The sequence below is a fragment of the Ambystoma mexicanum genome, chromosome 7p, assembly GCF_040938575.1.
Source record: "Ambystoma mexicanum isolate Mex_15411 chromosome 7p, UKY_AmexF1_1, whole genome shotgun sequence".
Classification (NCBI taxonomy): Eukaryota; Metazoa; Chordata; class Amphibia; order Caudata; family Ambystomatidae; genus Ambystoma; species Ambystoma mexicanum.
Window position 1 is genome coordinate 599,996,866 of NC_090939.1, and position 20,449 is coordinate 600,017,314.

At 48.0% G+C, this 20,449-nt stretch overlaps 1 protein-coding gene across 4 annotated transcripts in view; it reads right to left on the reverse strand.

The window, feature by feature from the left end:
• Positions 1-20,449, reverse strand: part of HERC2 (HECT and RLD domain containing E3 ubiquitin protein ligase 2) — a 2,956,340-nt gene that overhangs the window by 1,954,190 nt on the left and 981,701 nt on the right. For all 4 annotated transcript variants that reach the window (XM_069636605.1, XM_069636607.1, XM_069636603.1 and 1 more), the window contains exons 32-34: positions 3,731-3,904; positions 3,516-3,652; positions 3,264-3,415 (exon numbers count right to left, since the gene is read on the reverse strand). In XM_069636605.1, the coding sequence (XP_069492706.1) occupies positions 3,264-3,415; positions 3,516-3,652; positions 3,731-3,904 (463 nt within the window). The remainder of the gene's footprint in view (positions 1-3,263; positions 3,416-3,515; positions 3,653-3,730; positions 3,905-20,449) is intronic.

The window sequence follows — 20,449 nt, forward strand, 5'->3', positions numbered from 1 at the left end:
CACTGTACTCTACTGGGCCTCAACAAAGAGCATGAATTAAATGTCTTTTATAATAAAATTGTGAATCTCAGATTATGGTAATAAACAATGATTTACAAATTATGCTGTGCTTTACTGGCTTACACTGAAAAGCAAGAATTCAATGTATTTTTATCATTAATTAGTAAACTGTGGTTTGTTGTAAATAATAATGGTTTATGGATTGGACATACGTCCACATAATGATTCATCTGAAACCTATTTATGTTGGAATCAGGTACTAGAGACAGCATGGGTAAATCACATGTAGCTAGATTCTATCCCCACTGGGTAGAAGTGCAAAGTATCTCCGCCGCCACCATTAGGATGTATGGAGATACTGTGTTAACTCTCCATTTATTTGATATTAGACACGAAATTCTGCCTCAATTGTTTGGAGCGCGACAAATCTTTCGGTTAAAAACACATATGGAAGTAAGTGTAAGGGGAAGGCCATAATTAGGAACATGAGATTAAGCTACCTAAATTTAGGAATGCGGGGTAATTGTTAACAGGCAACAACTGAGGGACTGATTTACATTTATCTATGAACCCCACAGTGAGATTGGGGTAAAACGCTGAATACGGAGCGCAATATTTAAAAAGATCAATTGGCAGCTCATCCAACCTATAAACAATGTTACAGAATTGGGGACATTATTATGAATCATGGTAACTAACAAGCGCCAGCGTAGCTTGGTTACCAAGTAATGATCAAACTACTTAATAATATGAGAGCAATTTCACATTTGTGCTCATTATTTAAGAGTTAAGCACAGAACTTAATTACTCGAAAATATCAATTTTTGCAATCTAATACTTATTTTTGTATTATTATGAAGTGAACGGTTCCAATTATGTAGAATACTTATTAGTGGGAAAGATGACAATATAGCTCCACAGATGTTGTAAAGAAGGAAGTTGGTCAACCGGCAAGCACGCCAATATGGCAGCATTTTCGGCTGACGTCGGATGCCATGTGTGTATTTACATCAGCTACTCAGAGTGGTTAACAGAATGACGCCCGCCAGCAAACAGTATGTGGGAGCCGGATAAAGGCGTGGGCCCCCATACGGTGGAGACCCGAAAGGACTCGAAGAGCTAACACCATCAGGTAAGGTGATTGATAGCGCACAACTTGAAATCGGATGAATATATTAAAAGGCTAGCATTTCAATGATTCCATTGCTTTGTAGATGTATAGAAAATAGGACTGAAACAATAAAGAAAGACCATGGACAAGTTTTAAATCAAGCATTATGACAGTGGTAAGTCACTTTATTTAATAGTTCTACAATTAAACTTTAAGAGAGCTGGACGGACCCCTGACATTACACATGTATCTTTGTAACACAACACTGAGGATTTACCAGTAAAACCAAACTATTTGTATCTTAAAGAGAAAACTTTAATTAAGGAACTCCAGGTGGAGTCCATTTTTGTTAGGATGAAGGGCACCAGATTTTTTTAATGCTAGGCAAATTTAGGGGAGTATGAGACATTGCTTTTACTATTCACAGACGCAGTACCGATAAATATGATTGAAAACTGGTTATACGTCTCAAAAACTAAAAGCCCATTATGGCCCGAATTAATCTAGTGATCCGTAGATTATGGCTGTTCCCATGTAGCATTGAACTTGAGAGAATTGAGTGCATATGTTGGACTATATTTGCTAATTAGAGATGCTGAATAAGATTTCAAAGGTTAAATATATCAAGTAATGATTTGATTCAGAATGTATTTTCTCACAGAGCTTTGATAAACACTATTGTAATTGTGATGCGCTTGTTATTTATAGTTGTATATCTAATAAGTATCTCTTGTTTTCCTTCTGTTTTGTCTCCAATGCTCGATTGGTATATTCTTTTGATGGTTATGATTATTTTTTTTTCATATGATCTAATATGTTTGTACAATGTTGTTCAATGCTGTGAATTGAACATGAATTTATGTGTTTGAAGGATTTGTGAAACAGTGTTTTTGCCTTGTAAAAGACCAAACTAGTCGAAACCAGTATCAGCAGCCAATTTATGTATTAAGGGGGACAATCTATGGCAATCTATTGAGAATCCTCTATTTAGATAATTAAAGACCAATACATCTAATATAGACTACTTGAGATTCTTGTTTAACACAATATGACACTAAGTTATAAAAGAAGATACTGTTGGAAGAGCGCATGAAGGCACACCTTTTTATGCTGTCTCCAGATACTTGGCTCCGTCCATAGGTTGATTCATACCTGTTGCTGATCTGCAGGTCTGCATTAGGGACCTCTCATATCCTCTGATAGCACTCGCTCCCAGCCGGCCAATGAGAACATCTGCCCGACTCATGCACGCCAGCAGTGGTCCAATCAGGGACCACTGTGGCTCTCATGCCGGTGTGCACACCAAACATCCTGGCACCAGTAGTGTGGATTGGGTCCAGACAGTCCCAACCCACTTCCTGGGTACCCCCACACACGACCTGCAGTAGCCTTCAAAAGCAGCAACTTTTGCAGGCAACTGCATGCCCAAATAAGGAAGCTCCAGATGACAGACCAGGGAGAAGGCCACCGGACAAAATGGCCTAAGAGGTGGACAAATGACCTTGTGGCACGCCATGACTGACACTAGCCACAGTCATGAGCCACACGTGGTAAGCATGGTATGGCTTGGTAAAAAGTTATTAAAATACACGAAAAATTCCTCAGTGGATGTCTAGGGCCCGAAAACACAAGGGCCCCATGGCGCTTTACTATAAAGGTACTTTGCAAAATGATAAAATGTTACAAAAAGTGTCAACAAAGTTTTAAGAGTAAGAGAAACAACGTTTCGCAGTACTGACAACCTGAAGGACGTGTCCGTTTCCCCGTAACAATGAGCGAAAGTCCAGGGGCGTGCAGCTGAATGCTGTGCTCCACTGGCAAAAATCAGGTCAGGATGCTGATACAAAAGCAAAAAGTTTGGGGGTCCACAAATAGAGGGGAAGTTGCCTTTAGAGACATTTTCCATAACATATACAGAGTCGCTATATGGGATTATGGTTTAAGGGGGTTTGCATGAGATCATTGGGGATATTCTCTCGGGGAAACAGGTTTGTCCTTTACTTTGGACAGTAAAAATAAGGAAGGGTAACAAAAAAAATAATTAAGGGGACTTGCATATTAAGTAAAGGGAAGAGTTAAAATTCATGTGGCTACCAACTCTTAATAACTGAGGCACAGTAGTTGTTGTGAAGACCAATAAAATGTCACTCACCAAGTTCTTTGAATCTGCAATTGGCCTCCAGCAAGATGTTCCGAATGTTATGAATCGCCCATGCATACAGCTTCCCAAATGTCACTTCTAGTAGCATTCGATTAAATGGTGGTATTAAATCAACATCCTTTAAGCAGTCTGTAAGCGGTTCACTGTTATAAAGACAATTATAGAGAATAATTATCCTTATGAACTACAAAAGAAAAACATGGCATATTGTACACAGTTCTAAAACTATCCAAAAACATTTACCCAAGATTGGTTCCTTCAGGGATAAGTCTTTGCCAGCCACAAAACATGGCATATTGCACTGACGGGAGAAGAAAGTTCTTCGTAGCCAACCTCAAAATCGTGTCTATACCTTCTAGACGAACCTCTGCTCTTTCCAACTGCAGAAATATGAATGGAAAAACTATGAAGCAGCAATTTGACACAACAGTAAGGTGAATTTAATTAAGGGAATTTACCTGTTTGAGTAAGCATTTCCTCATTTTTTCAACATCGACAGGCTCCTCTTTTAGTGCAAATTCAACAATGGTGTTCAGCAGTGCAGACTGGGGGTAAAGGCCTTGGACATTCTGCTTTAACCACTTATATTTGTGAACACCTGCAACTGTGCTCAAAAGAGGCTGCCATTTATCCTGTCAAAAATAGAATTCCCTTTCAGTTCACTTATGACCATATAATGTTATGAAACATATTCTGCAACAAGTCACGAAGCCGCTAATGGATAAATCATACACATTGCTTAGGAACTGATCATCTGCTCTAACTCAATTTACACAATCAGAACAATTTTCCTGAACCTGAGGTGGGATAAAAATGTAAGTCAACAAGCCAAAATGAAGAGCATTTAAAGGAAACCAAACCAACGAACAAGTTACTTTCTTACCTGGTAACGTTCTTTCGATGGGATGGTCCGACGACGTATTCCATATCTATGACAGGTAATGTCCACAGCTGTGCTGCTTTGGAAAATCTTTGGCGTCTGCGTCCTGCGTCGATGACGTCGATGCGCCGTCCCAGAGGACCTCCTCCGACGGCCGACGTCATCCGATGTGATAAGTAGGACGCACGACGCCCATAGCCTCAGTTCTAGTTTTTTCGCAGAACGTGTGCCACCAGTTTTCTGCCAGTCAGACACACAAGGCCTTGCGGAACGCAAGCTGCAATCGCAAAAGAAATTCTGCAGCGGGGAATGCCGGCAGGGAGCAATATGGAATACGTCGCCGGACCATCCCATCGAAAGAACATTACCAGGTAAGAGAGTAACTTGTTCTTCGAGGGGATTGGGTCCTCCGACGTATTCCATATCTATGACAGACTCCCAAAGCAGTACCAAGCAAGGAGGTGGGAAAGAATTTAGAATACAAATTTAGCATGCCCAATCAAATTGCGGAATAGAGAACAGCCTTGCCAAAGGCCAGATCTTGCCCTCTGATGGAATTGAGGGAATAGTGACGTACAAAAGTATGTACTGAAGCCCAGGTGGCTGCATCACAGATGTGACGAATAGGAACTCCCCTCTGCAGGGCAGTAGACGCAGCCACTCCTCTGGTAGAATGGGCCCGCAAGCCAGCCGGAGGGTCCTTACCCGCCAAGCGGTAACACTCGGAGATAGCTAAAATAATCCAACGAGACAAAGTATGTTTCGTCACAGCTTGTCCCAAACGATTTCCAGCGTAACCAATGAAAAGTTGATCGTCCACTCTGACCCGGGACATGCGCGAGATATAAAAGCTCAACGCTCACCTAGGATCAAGCCTATGGAGCCTCTCCTCTTCCTTACCAGGATGTGGAGGAGGATAGAACGCCGGAAGAACAACCTTCTGGCTCAAATGAAATTCCGAAACCACCTTCGATAGAAAAGGAGGACGAACTCTAAGGACAACCCTGTCCTTATGAAACACAGTGAAGGGTGGCTTAACTGAAAGTGCCTGTAACTCACTCACTCTGCGAGCGGAAGTAACCGCAACTAAAAACACAGTTTTCAGAGTTAACAGGCCTCAAAGGGCAAGAATGTAAAGGCTCAAACGGAGCACCCATAAGAAACTTAAGAACAAGGTTCAAATCCCAACCTGGCACCAAAAAAGGTGACGGAGGAAACACATTAGTGAGCCCTTTCAAAAACTGCAAAACTAAAGGAATCTTAAAATATGAACACTCTTCAGACGAGCGCTTAAATATGGACAGCGCCGCCAGGTAACCTTTAATGGTCCCCACTTGCAAGCCCCTGTGGGCCAAAGAAAGCAAAAATGACAAAACCATGGGAATGTCACATTCAAAAGGATCCACATTCTGAACTCTGCACCAGTCGCAGAACTTTCTCCAACGGCAACGGTACAGAGACTTTGTTGCTGGCCGCCTGGCCGAGAGAATCACCTCCATTACGTCTTCAGGGAGGTCCCAATCCTTATACCTCAACCTTTCAGAAGCCAAGCGTGAAGATTGAAGGATCTGACCTCTGTATGGAGAACCTGACCCCCCTCCCGTGAGAGCAGATCGTCTCGGTAGGGAAGACGACGTGGAGGGCAGATGGACAAGTCTAGAAGGTCCGGGTACCACGTCCTCCGGGCCCACGCCGGAGCAATGAGGATCATCCAGGAAGCGAACCTCAGTAACCTCCGCAACACTTGCGGGATGACGGGGACTGGAGGAAACGCGTACAGCAGTGGGAAAGACCACTCCACCACGAATGCGTCTCCCAAGGCTCCTTTTGGAGGAAATTCCTGCAAGCAAAACCTTTCGCACTTCCGGTTGACACTGGAGGTGAAGAGATCCACTTGAGGGGTCCCCCAAAGGGCGAAGATCTCCAGGAGAATCTCCTGAGCCAGCTCCCACTCGTGAGAGATTGTGCTCTGCCTGCTCAGAGCGTCCGCCGTCTCGTTGTCGTCTCCGGCCAGATGAACTGCCGAGATCGAAACTTCCTGCTGGTTGGCCCAGAACTCGAGCTGCATCGCCTCCCTGCACAGCGGAAGTGACCGTGCCCCCCCCCTTTTTGTTGAGGTAGTGCATGGCCACCGTGTTGTCCGTCAGAATCAGGACACTCTTCCCGCGCACAGTCGGCAGAAAAGCCTTCAGGGCAAGCCTGACGGCCCTCAGCTCCAACAGATTGATATGCAGTCTGGACTCCGACGGAGACCAACGACCGCTGACTGTCAGCTCGTTGGCATGAGCTCCCCATCCCATGAGGGATGCGTCCGTCACGATCGTCACCTCCGGCCAGGGCAGCCAAAATGGGGAACCCTTCATCAGATTGCCCTCGACGGCCCACCACAGAAGGTCCCGGGCTACCGAGGGCGGCACCTGAACAGGGTCCGACAGCCTGCCAGAGGACTGAGACCACTGGAGCTTGAGTGCCCACTGCAAAGATCTCATCCGCAGACGAGCCTCTGGCACCAGAAGAATGCAGGATGCCATGAGGCCGATCAGTCTCAAGAACTCGGACGCTGGGAGAGTCTGGGCAAACTGAAACTTGTGCACCATCTGCTGAATGTGAAGAGCCCTCACATGAGGAGGAAAACACTGCCCCAGGGACGTGTCGAGCACTGCTCCGATGTACTGGAGCCGCTGCGTTGGTGTCAAATGGGACTTCTTTAAATTGAGGGAGAAGCCCATCCTGTGAAGGGAGTGGCAGGTGACGGACAGATGATCCAGGACTTGCTCGAGAGAGCTCCCCCTGATCAACCAATCGTCCAGGTAGGGGTAGACGTGAATCACCCCTTTCCTGAGATGCGCTGCCACCACAACCATGAGCTTGGTGAAAACCCTTGGGGCGGAGGTCAATCCGAACGGCAGGACCCGAAACTGAAAGTGCGAGTCGCCAACCGCGAACCTCAGGTACTTCTTGTGCTTGGGATGGATCGGCACATGGAAGTAAGCATCCTTGAGGTCGAGAGACACCAACCAGTCCTGAAGTTGAAGGGCCTGGAGGACTTGAGAAAGAGTCACCATCTTGAACTTGTCCTTCCTGAGGAGTTTGTTCAAACCGTGCAAGTCCATGATGGGTCTCAATCCCACGTCTTTCTTTGAAATCAAAAAATAGGGGAATACCATCCCTTGTTCCTCTCCGCTACAGGCACCAGTTCTATGGCGCCTTTATCCAGCAGGGCTTGAATTTCCTGCGCAAGGAGCGGATCCGGACTCTTCAAAGAGAGGTTCCCTGATGGATTGTCCTGAGCCCTCTGCCGAAAAGGAAGACAGTAGCCGTGGGTTATGATCTCCAGAACCCACACATCCGAAGTAATGGCTTGCCACTCTACAAGATGCTGCGCCAGCCTTCCCCCAACGGGCGAACCATGGGACCTGGCCTCATGACTGAGTGGTAGCGGCTGCGGCGTTGCCTGAGGGCAAAGAGGCAACTGCCCGAGCGGCCTTGGCACCTCTAGTACCTTGGTTTCCACCTCTGGCACTCTTACGATGGCCTCTTTGACTGCTAGCTCCTCTCGCTTTACTGAAGGATGAGTAATAGCGAAAGGAACCTCCCCTCCATTGCTGTCCCCCAGGACGGAAAGGCGGAGGTTGGCGAACTGCAGCGCCCAATGACTTCGCTGCAGCTTTGAAGGTCTGCAACCTCTCAAGTCTCTCGTCAGCCTTGCTGCCAAAAAGGTGTTCACCGTCAAAGGGCATGTTGAGGAGCCGGGACTGCACATCAGGAGCGAACCCAGACTTCCTCAACCACGCAAACCTGCGCATTACTGTGGTGCTCGCCGCCATGGTCCGGCTGACACAATCCGCCAAGTCAAAACCCGACTGAATGGCCTCACACATGGCATCCTTGCCATCCTGAACCATAGCAAGGAAACCATCCCGTTCGTCCCCTTCGGGAATATGATCAGCCGCTAATGCAACACAGTTCCACAGAGTGTGTCTGCCGGGAGACTCTCCAGAGCAGTCCAAGCCGCCGCCACCCTTCTCTGCAAAGCCATATGAAAAGGCAAAACCGGGTCAGTGAGTGGACCGAGATCAAGGATGTCCATGAGATCATCCTGAACGAACTCCCCTGGGGGAGCAGACCAACCCAAGTACTCGGTAACCCGAGACATAAGGCGCCGATATGACAAATCGGCATGAGTGCCAGGCTCCGGCTGACAAAACTCCACCTCCGGAGAGGTGTCCAGTCCACTGGCATCATGCAGTGACTGCTTCAGGTCATCAAACTGACTATGGCCCGAGATAAGGTCATCCAGAACCATAACCGGAACCAGGCCACCATCAGAGCCTTCACCACCCTCTGAAATGTACTCCAGACGGGGAGAGGAAGACGTCTGCGGACCAAAGCAGTGCCGGACCTTAGCCATAGCCTTTTTAGGGGCAAACCCCGTGCCACGGGGCCCCTCCGACACCACCGCCTCGAAAGGCGTTGAGGGCGCCGAGCGAGTCAGCGCTGACAGAAAAGGCGTCGAGGGCGCCGAGCGAGTCGGCGTCTACAGAAAATGCGTCGACGTCGAGCGAATCGGCGTCGACGTCAGCTGCAGCGCCTCCAGCATCTGCGGCGTCGACACAGTCCTCGAAGCCGGAGCTCCGAGCGTGTCTCTCGACAACCTGGGCGCCGACGACCCCCTCGAAGACGGAACCTCGAGAGAAATCGTCGTCGACCTCGGCGCCACAGGCGTCAGCGTCTTCTTCAAAGACGGCACAGGATCACACGGTCTCGTGCGCGTCGAGGACCGGGACCTGGAACGGGCATGGCGAGAACGGCTACCCTTGTCCGAGCGGGACCACTCCCGCGAGCCGTGCCGACCACCCGAGCCCGAAGGCGTACGGGCGGTGTCTCTCGACCGGTGCCGACCGACCCCACTCGGAGGCGCAGACGGACCGGTGCCCTGCGATTCCAGAATTGCTAGCATCTGCTTCCCGAAGGAAGCCCATTCTTCCAGTGTCGCGTGCACAGAGGGATAAGCAACCCGCCGACGGGCGGAGTCCTCGGAAGAGGACGGGGAAGGCGACCTATGCCGGCGCTTCCTGGAATGCCTGGAAGAGGCGGAGGAGTGGCGAGACCGACTCCTGGAAGGAGACCCACCGGACTTCCGACGACGACACGGAGAGTCACCCCTCGAGTCATCGGTCGAAAGCCCCGCAGACCTCGACTTCCGGGGCTTAGACACCCGACCTAACTACAGTTTCTTCTTGCATTCTCGCAAGGTCTTCGCAGTGAGCGACTGGCAGTCGACACAGTCATCCGTATCGTGGGCCTCCCCGAGGCACCAGAGGCAGGCGTCAAGCGAGTCATGACCGACATCTTGGACCCACTGTCCCCGCAGTTCTTGAAGCCCGGACGCGGGGTCGAAGATGAAAAAGAAATCGCCACAAACAGGTCTTCACACCAACCGAACAGGTTCAACGAACCGAGAAAGAAAACAGCAACTCCAACGAGTCGAGGCGTACAGAGATTAACGAAGCGAACACGTTCGTGGAAAAAACTGAACTGAGGCTATGGGCGTCGTGCGTCCTACTTATCACATCGGGTGACGTCGGCCGTCGGAGGAGGTCCTCGGGGACGGCGCATCGACGTCATCGACACAGGAGCCAAAGATTTTCCGAAGAAGCACAGCTGTGGACATTACCCGTCATAGATATGGAACACGTCGGAGGACCCAATCCCCTCGAAACATAATTGCTCCTCCCAACAGCAATAAGGAAAACAAAAAAAAATTAATCAGGAGAAATTATTTTCTTAATTATAAAAATAGATGCTTTCCCAAGGGCTGCTTTGATATTGTCAGAAAGCAGATCTGTGGAAAAAAGGCAGCGAGAACAAAACGTAGATCTCACTAGTCATTAATGTAGCAGGATAATTAAATCAACTTTACATACCAACACTTCTCAATCACATCATCTACACAAATTAAAATACTTTTTTTCTGACAGATTTCATACATTATAAGTCACCCAAAGTAAATTACAAACATCAACATTACTCAATATACATCAGTCAACAAATAATAAATGTTACATATAATGAGAAAAATACTTACTTGTTGGTTAGTTTCGTTTTGATGGATGTTCCTCCCACAGATTCCTCAACTTTGATATTTTAATTTTAGTGCCAGCTTTTCTAGAAAACCTGTGATGCCTTCACCCACCGCCGATGAACACCCCACACCAACACTTTCCAGAGAGGTGGGATATTTGCCCCATATAGGTCAGAGTAACTTCTCGTTAACTTTAGCCCCAAGTACTCTCATTCTTTGTCTTCCCAGGACAGCAGGTGACCCATGCTTAGTTCACAGATTTCATTCCGATTATCCGTTATATTAAGGGCTTTGGATTTGTTAAAGGTAATCTTGAACCCCGAAACCTCTGCGAATTCCTGCAGTCTATTCATCACTCTCGGCAGGGTCCGTTTTGTGTCTCTCAAGTAGAGCAGGATATCGTCTGCATACAGGGCTAATTTATGCGTCCTTCCTTTAGATTCTATCCATAGGATTTTGGGATCCTGTCGGATTGTAGCTGCAAATGGTTCCATCGCCATAGCGAAAATCAAGGGCGATAATGGGCCCTTGATTTTAATCTGTTCTGTGTGCTTCCCATTCACCATGAATTTTGTGAATGGCAGTTGAAAATTAGCCAGTACCATTTGTCTAAATGCCGGTCCACATCCAAATGTACCCAGTACCCATTCTAGGAACCCCAATCCAAGCTATCGAATGCTCGTCTTGCGTCTAGAGCTGCTATAGGGAAGTTGTTCTGTTCTCGTGCCTAAATCTAGCAGGTCTATAGCCCTTCTGATATTGTCTTGTGTGTGCCTCCCCTGTATAAATCCTGCCTGATCCTCGTGTATGATCCTAGGTAATACTAATGCCAACCTCCTTGCCAAGATTTTAGCATATATTTCTGGGTAGCTGCTTAACCTTTTAACTGCCATGGGTCCCCTCCCCAACCCCCCAGTGCCAAGGCATTTTTTGGTGATTTTGGTATTTCGCCATTCAATGCCCTCTAACATTTTCTGTTTCATTAATCCCTTAAGTGCCAAGGACGAGCTATCTCATCCTTGGCAACAGGGAGGTAATCCCAAGGACAAGATACCTCGTCCTTGGCACTTAAGGGGTTAATAAGGGAATCGGGCAGTAGCTGGCACATTAATTTCTATCGTTCTCTGACTTGGGAATTAGCACCGTGGTGGATCTAGCCATGTCCTCTGTTACCGTCCCTTCCTCTCTGATTCTATTAAATATGCATGTCATTGGCGGCAGTAGTTGCATACTGAAAGTCTTAAAATAGCCATTACCAAACCCATCTGGCCCTGGTGTTTTATTTGCAGGTAACGTAGCTATGGTTTCATTGACTTCCTCCGCTGTGATAGGCCTCTCCAAGTCTTCCCTTTCTTCCTCGGTCAGCTGTGGCATATTCACCTTTCTAATATAGGTTGTTTGGTGTATCGGATCTAGCGTTTGTTTTAGCAGAGTTGCGTGAAACCTTTCTGCGATCCTCATTTTGTCCTCTTCTCCCACCCATCTGTTACACCCCCCCCTCGTCTTGTAACTCCGATATGATTACGAGTTTTGTTCTTCCATAGTTTCGCTGCAAGTAATCGGTTAGCCTTGCCTCCTTGGGTATAATTTATTTGTTTGGTATTTAGCAGGACCTGTGCTGAGCGTTCTGCCATTTGTACCTCCATTTGGGCCCTCTGTTTTCGCAGGGCTCGTAATGAACTCTGCGATTGTTTGGTCTTATGCTGGGTTTCGGCCTTTTGTATGTCTTTTTCCAATTTGATTCGGGTTACCTTTCTACATTTGGCCTAAGAAGCCACCTGTGAAATTAATTCCCCCCCCTCATCACCAGCGTGCCATACCACCCGCCAGTCTACCTCTCTGTTATCGTTCTCGGTAAAGTAATTGGTTATTATTTTTTCCATATGGGTATGCCATGTCCTTTAGGATGAACTCGTTGAGCTTCCATTGCTTTTTGCCCATTTTACTATTTATTTAATTGTGCCTCAATTTGTATTATCACTGGGGCGTGGTCCGAGAGGTATTTCATTCCTATGTGTATGGCTATCACTTGGGGTATTAGAGTGGCTGAAACCAAGACCATGTCTAATTGCGAGTAGCCCTTATGCACCACTGAGTAGTGTGTGCATTCCCTGTCATTGGTATGGAAGAATCTCCAGGTTTCTATTAGGTCAAGATTGCGTAAGAATTTCCCCAGGACTCATCGGTTCCTATGGATATTGTTAGAATGTAGAAACGTCTTGTCCAAGTTAGGGTCCATAACGCAGTTTAAGTCTCCTCCAACTATTACCTGGCCATCACACCAGCTGCCCATCTTCTGAAGGACTGTATTCAGAAAGATATCCCAGTGTGCCTTTGAGGACCAAATACCTCCCCCTCTGGGTCTTTGTAACAAAAATGTTTCTTAAACAACAGTGAGGCTCCCAATCAGATTGCCACCCCCTAGTTTTGGTCCCACCTGTTGCAAAGTTTTGCTTAGGGAATGCCCTGTGTGTCATTCTTTTCTCATCGGTGGCTAGTAGATGGGTCTCTAGTAAGAATGCCACCGATGCTTGCAGGTCCATCAGCCATTTTAATATGGAGCAGCGTTTCATCAGTGAATTTAGGCCCTGGGTGTTACAATGTTCATATCAGCCATGTTTAATTATGTGTCCGTATTTTATTTGTGTATGCCCTGTATTATTCCTTTTGATCCATGGAGTGTCTTGAGTCATGTCTACAGCCTGCCTTTCATTTGAGTAACGTAACCCCCCCACACCCCAAAAAAAATGTTGGGCAAAGTGTGTATGCAGTATCCTCTGGGAACACTACACACAACTGACTACAGGTATAGGAAACCCAACTTTTGGTATAAGGTTGTATTACACAGTTTTGGTAGTGTGTTGAGCAGCCAGGCTCATCTCAAGCGGGGTCAATGTGAGCTGTAGGGGAGTTAGAGATTCACAGTGACAAGTATTCAAATAAACTCTTACACTCAAGGTTTCATGAATAAACAATTATTCATTTATAAGTCAGTTAAAATAAGCCTTCTTCAGAAGGGAGCAATATAATGGTAACACACAAATACACTTCAATACTGTACACTCTGAGTTTCTAAATCAGTAAAGATACTTTTGGGATGGCCCACAGACACACCACACCCCCTCAGGTGACTTCAATAGCTAGGGTGCTGGGGACATTAATATCTTACTGTTATCAGTTGGTAAAAGGAAAATACGTACTCGAAGTCCATAGTCCCCTTTTCTCCATACTGTATGGGCGTCCCTTCCAAGGGACGGGAGACGGAACCTTTTTCACCAGAAAAAACCTTCTTCCCCTTTAAATTTAGAGGCGCGCAGAGCATGCGCTGCTCTGACTCCGCCCTGCGGTGCCACACCTCATTCCCCACTGACGCGTCGACAATAGATTTAACATTGCCTAATGACACCAGTATTATTAGGGGGGAGGTTGGTGGGACTTATGGAGGAAAGGGAACTATGGACTAAGAGTACGTTAGTCACTACGGTGAGTAACTTATAATTACTCTTACGTCCCGTCCCCTTTCCTCCATAATGTATGGACGATTACAACCGATTGTAGCCCCAGGGTGGAGAGGAGACCCCCCCCTTAAGCAAATATGTTCCTGAGAACCACCTGTCCGAAAGCTGCCTCAGATCTAGAGCCAGTATTCAAACAGTCATGCTTGCAGAAAGCCGAGGGAGATGACCACGTGGCCGCCCTGCTTATGACTTGCCAAGGGACATGGCGCTGGAATGCGATGGCCGTTGCCTTGGCCCTGACTGCTTGGGCATGCATGTTGGCCGGAAGCGGCTTGTGCTGGCCCTCATATGCTTCCTTGATGGCAGACACCATCCAGAAGGATATGGAAGCCTTAGAGGCCCGATAGCCAGGTCTTGAGCCTCCGAAAGTGACAAACCGGGCATCCTATTTGCGGAAGCCCTTGGTCCTGTCCAAGTAGAATTTCAGGGCACGCCTGAAATCCAGGCAGTGCAGCACTCTTTGGGCTTCATCCTTAGGATCAGGAAAAAGCGTAAGAAGTACTATTGTTCAAGTGAAAAGCAGACGGGACCTTGGGCAGAAATGCCAGGTGTGTCCGCAGGACTACTTTGTCCTTGTGAAAGGTAGTATATGGTTCTGAGGCGACCAGCGCCTGGATTTCACTGACTCTACCAGCCGAGGTGAGGCCGAATAGTAAGGCTGTCTTGATGGTGACCAGCTTGATGTCCACAGACGCCATAGGCTCGAACGGTTTGTGCGCCAGAGCACCCAAGACTATGTTTGTTTATTATTTATACAGAGCGCCACACCCTGAGGTATCTGGGCGCTTATCAAGACAGTTTAGTATACATTCATACGTACGTCGTACGTACATATGAATAGGCATAGATACAGATTACAATGTAGGAAGGGTTAAGAGCAATAGATCAGAAAAAATAACAGTCAAAAGCAATAGTTGTTAACACAGACTAAGTGTACATAGATACCTTTGTCGGTGACAGAGGTTATACATAATGGTGATAGTTACCGGTGAAATAATGTCGGTACAGGGCCAGTGGAATCTAAATTATAGAGTCAAGCAGTGCGTGCAGTGTCTTTGGCGAGGATCAATTTTTTGGGTGCGGTCTCTTGTCGGGGGGGGGGTAGAGCCTTCCGAGTCCTGTCAGGTGTTTGACGATTGAGTTGGAAGAGGAGAAGATGCCTTCCTCAGAGTGCCTGTAAGCCCCAATGGCTGCGAGGTATGTGCAGCAGGTGTCCACCTGCACGCCTGAGAGGGCCAGGTGCGCTGAGAAAGAGCACTTCATCCAAGGTGCACGCAAGGGGGTCGATACCTTTGGAGTCTGCTCAGAGGCAGAATTTGGTTCATTTGCTTTTGTACTAGGCCCCCTGGTAGCCTTGCTCCTGGCGCCCTGTATGATTTCCAGATTGACCTTTGAGAGGCTGAAGTGCCGCAGCGTTACCTGCTCAGGTACCACGCTGAAAGGGCTAGTTTCCCTGGCGCAGGGTGGATGACTCTGCCCCCACTGACGCGCCAGATGTGCTGGTCCCATCGGGAGGTGAATCGGGGGCGACTTTATGAGAGACTGAGCAGCTCCGAAAACCATGGCCTGGCCGGCCACCAGGGAGCTATTAGAATGATGCAGAGTTGGCGAGACGCCTTGATTTTGCAAATTACCCTGTGAATCAGGGGCCTGGGTATAAAGGCATAGGCCTTCATGCCGGTCCACTGGAGGTGAAATGCGTTGCCAAGAGAGTCAGGGCCCTGACCTTGCCAGGATGCGAACTGCGGACACTTCTTGTGGCAAAGAGATCCACCTGGGGAGACCCCACCTGTTGAAGATCCCCTGAATAACGAGGTTGTTTAGCTGCCACTCGTAATTGTCCGCTCCCAGCCTGCTGAGCCTGTCCGCTTCCAGGTTGGATTCGCCCAGGAGGTGAACTGCCGTGAGGAAAATGTTGTTTTCCAGGGCCCACTCTCACATGCCGATTGCCAGTCTGGACAGTGGAGGGGATCTGGTGCCTCCCTGCTTGTTGACATAGTACATGCTGGTCGAGTTGTCTGTCTAGATGAGGACAACTTTGCCCCCGATATGAGGAAGGAATACTCTGAGCGCCAGCCAGATGGCGTTCAGCTCCAATCAATTGATGTGGTACTCCTGCCCCTGCCGAGTCCAGGTCCCATGGACCGAGTGATTGTCCTTTGTGGCACCCCCCCATCCCTCGAGAGAGGAGTCCGTGGTGATGGTGACCTGTGGGGTGGGGGGCCGGAAGGGCTTGCCCATCCGTAGGTTGCAGTCCATGGACAACCATGGGAGGTCTGGGTGGAGAGATGGAGGAACGTTGATCATCTCAGATTGAGAGCCCCACTCCTTGTTCCATGATGCCGCGAAATGCAGCTGTATCCTCATCCTGAGTCTCGTGTGGGGTACTGCTAATAGGACCGCTGCGCAGAGACCCAGGAGGTGCTGGTACCACCAGGTCGAGGTCACCTCTCTGCTGAGTAAGTGAGTAGTGGCCCTCTTGTTGGCTGTGATCTCGTCCTCCGACAGAAACACTTTCTCGGAGCAAGTGTCCCATATGTGTAACGCTCACCTGGCTCCCACGGAGGCGCTGGTCTGGTCTGGGTTGCTGTGGCCTCTGCAAGCGTGATGCGCAGAATTCGGACCACCGATTGAACAGGACCCCCAAATCTTGCTTGTCTGGCCCGTAGGAATATCCTTCTGCAGATGAGAAAGGGGATTAACTGTCTGCTGAATAGTGTGCTTGCTCCCCCCTTTCCCCCTTCGTTCTTCTCTGACTTCCTCCAAAACCCCCGGTTTAAGCTCACCTTATGGTTTGGAAGGATGAACTCTCCATCCTGCTTCTGGTGCAGGGGCGCGCGTTCGTCCAGTTACTTCACTGGTTTTCAGAATGGCGCTGGCAAATCCACTTGACTTTTCTGAGCGATACGCCGTAAGTATGAAGATGCAAAAGTTCAAGTGTGAGCCTCCTTTTATGTTGTTTTTTCTGTCCTTTATTTCAGGTGCAGAACAAAGGCGATGCGTTGAGGGGTTAAATTGCTGGTGGTAAAATCAGATGAGTTAGTGATGAGGGCGACCCCTCTAAATGTCTTTATAATTCCCCAGTAATGTCTTTTGTCCTTTCCCCATAGGGGCTGGGGTGCGGTACCTGCCAAACATGCGGCGCCGACCCGAGATGTGGAAAAGCCAGTAAGTAATATGGCTGAAAATTTGGCTTTCCTCTTGTGTTCCCTTGCTCACCTTTTGTCTCTTCTTCTCTCCCCTAGGTGCAGAGATGTTGCGACCGGTGTTGAGAGCAGCGATGGAGCCGGGCGGCGTCTCAGGAACAGGTGAGTGAAGCGCGGCGCTGCAGCGAGCAATGCAGTGCTTTTAAATGGAAGTCTTCCTTCAGGAATGCTGGCGTGAAGATTCCGGATGCAGGTAACAAGGTTGAATAAGTTTTTGGTTTTCACCTTCCTCTTCTCTTATTCCCTTACAGGTGTTCCAGGTTCGAGGCGGGCGTGGCTGGAGTCCAGGTGCAGGAGCAGACACGGTGAGCGTTCAGTTGCTGGGATGCAGAACAACACGAAGCACATGTGGCTGTCCGGGCGTGGCTTAAATAGCCTTGGAAGAAGTTCCAGGTGAGTATTCTTCCACAGCCCCACCCAAGTAACAAAATAGTTCCTTCAGAAAAATAGTCCCTCCTAAGCCTCATTTGGCTTGGTTCTTCATGCAGCATGGTCTGCATCAGGTGAGTGTACAACATGGTCTGCTTCAGGTAAGTGCACCAAACACTTCCCCTTATGAGTCCAAAGAGCCCCTATAAAGGGCGGCTGGGCTTTTACCCGGGGGCGTGATGCCTGCTCCCGGGGGTGCTGGGCCTGGCCTGGTGCTCCGGGGGTAGGCATCATGACAATATGAGAGCCAAGAAGGTCAGAGTCTGCGTGGGCTGCAGCTGCGACTTATTGAGATGGAGCGTAAAAACCCAGATCATGCAGTGTGTTCATAATAGCATGGGAAGTGTGGTGCAGCGCTTCCGGAAATGTAGCCCTGACGAGCCAGTCGTCGAGGTACGGGTAGATGTGGAGGCCCTGAGGAGGGCAGCCACTGTATTCGTGAGTCTGGTAAAGACCCTGGGGGACAAGTTGAGGCCAAAAGGAAGCACCTTATATGGGAAATGGAAGCCCATGATCCTGAAGCATAGAAAGGAACGGTAGGGCTGCCAAATCGGAACATGCAAGTACGCGTCCTTCAGGTCCAGGGAGCACATCCAGTCTCCCTTGCACAATGTCTCCGCTATAAAAGCTGGCGTAACCATCTTGAATTTTTGTTGAGGTAGAGAGAGGTTGAGGGTGGAGAGGTCCAGCACAACTCTCAGGCCCGCCTGGGTCTTTTTCTGAATGGCGAAAATCCTGGAGTAAAAGCCCAAGCCTCACTGGGAGGCCGGGACTTCCTCCACTGCCTTACTCTCAACGAGCGACCGGATCTCCGACAAAAGAGTTGCTGTCCCAACTTGAGGGAGTTGGGGGGGGGGGAGGTGTGGGGGAGGGAGGGAGGGAGGCGAGACTGGGATGGGTAGACGGTACACCGTGGATACTACGGAGAGGATGCAGGCAGCCCTACAGATAAGGAGCGTAATGGGGCTTTTTACGCAGTACAATTATGTAAAAACGCCACATTTTATTTTTATTTTCATATCATTTACGCAGGCTGGCCACAGTACTTTTTTGAGAATTCCCCTATTCTTTTCCAGTAGATGGCGATGGAACACATTTAGCAAATGCTAGCTTTGTGTGAACTGCTGTGCCACATTACTGTAATAGGAATAGGACGCACACTTTTGGGCATAGTGCAAAGGGCATTTGCTTAGCACAGGAATCGCTGCAAGCAGTTGCTTTTTTAAATCAATTCTTCAAAACACAGGTTCAGTCTGGTGAGTTTGATTGGGGACGGGGACCGGCCTGAAACGGAAGTACCAACAATGTCATGCATGGCCCTTGAATTATTTGGCTGAATCTGAACGGGGTTAATTGCTACCACTCATGTTCGATCCATGGAGAAGGGACATAACATGTTATTATTTTGTATGTGGTATGTTAATTTTGCCTCGACAAAAGCCCAATCTTTCGGGTACTCTTTAACGGGATCATTCCCCAAGCAGACATAACTCTAAAAAGTGTTCTTCATGGACTATTTTCTGTTTAAGGAGAACACTAAGCATGTTTAGAGCTATGGAATAAATGACAGGGCTCGGCAGTGGCTAATGTAGCCTGCACAATTGTCCATGTCCCTCACATATTAGTGCTGTCTCTAGCAGACTGTGAAAATGCAGCTTCTGGGTGGTGGGACCTGTGTGATGTCTACACAGCATAGCTAACGATATTAACCGAACTGAAGCTCCCAACAGCACATCACAGCTCTCTTGCAACACTCAAGCCTACTAACCCATCCTACCCTTTTTCCATTCAGATCTGCCAGAGCGCCAGGGGAACACTCCAGTGGTGATAGTGCACAGTATAAATAGCCTTTAACATTAACATTCAGTTGAATAGGATTTATCCATCTTCAGTGATACAAGCAGGGCCTTTAATCAGACAGCCAAGTGTGACCCTAGCAAACCCATTCATAGCTCTGCAACACCGCGCAGCACAATTAGTCACACAATCCTGTGCATTTACAGCTGACTTTAACAGTGGAGTAAATCTCTTCAAAGGTTAGGCAATTACAAAGAGTCTGACCTAGCAGCCTCACAAGTGGAATCTGCAAATCGTCCAGGTGATGCAGACGCTTGAACATCAATAAGAGGTGGATTCAGCAACTGTGTGATAGTTTCTCCCTGAGCCCCTCCTTCCTATAGGAAGAGCCAATCTTCCAGTAAACGTGTGTGAGCAGTTAACTGTTAAACACAGGCACATCACAGTGCAGCAATAATGCAATTCTATATGGGGCGTATAGAATTGCATTGTTGCTACACTGGCCCTCCCCAGTCTCATAACACTGGATTTGACAGGCAGACAGTCTCACCAGCCAGTCAGTGCACCAGAGATTCTAGTATAGGAGACTGTGGTCGAAACAACATCACATTTTCTCCCCTGTTGCTCCCAGCCACTGAAGTTGCTTGGGCCGCCCGGAGAACTGCCCCACACTCTGCAATGTCCTGTTATGCTATGATATTGAATCTTTCATTGCAATCCATCTGCCATTTTCACAATTTCTAGGACCTTCAGGAACTGCAAGAAGTGGGTGTTTCAGACTTAAATTGAGAGAGTTAACTGATTGTAACATTGAAGCTGCACTGGAATAGCCTCATTACAATGAGTAATGTAGTTAGATGCCCCTACACAAGTAAGTTTGCCACTCCTCCACTGCCTCTGAAGTTGGTGGCCCTCCCAACATTTGAAGGGTTAGCCCCCGCCTAAATTTTAGCCTAGGTGCACCCCTGGATGTGCGCACTTCCATTTTGTTAGGCAGAGAGGCGAGGGAAGCCTTTCCCCGAAACTGGCAGTGTTAAAGTTTTACTGTATTTGTTCAGAAAAATGTACTTGGAACAAACGCAGTAAAACTTTAAAGCTGTTCCTTTCAAGAAAGACTTCCATCACCTCTCTGCATATTGCGCTTTAAAATATGCTATTTGATAGTATGTGTTGGATACGTTTTACTCTCTTGCAGAGGAGAAAACTAATTTTTACTCTCTTGATATTGCATTTACTCTCTAATTTGAAAAAGCATGCGTAAA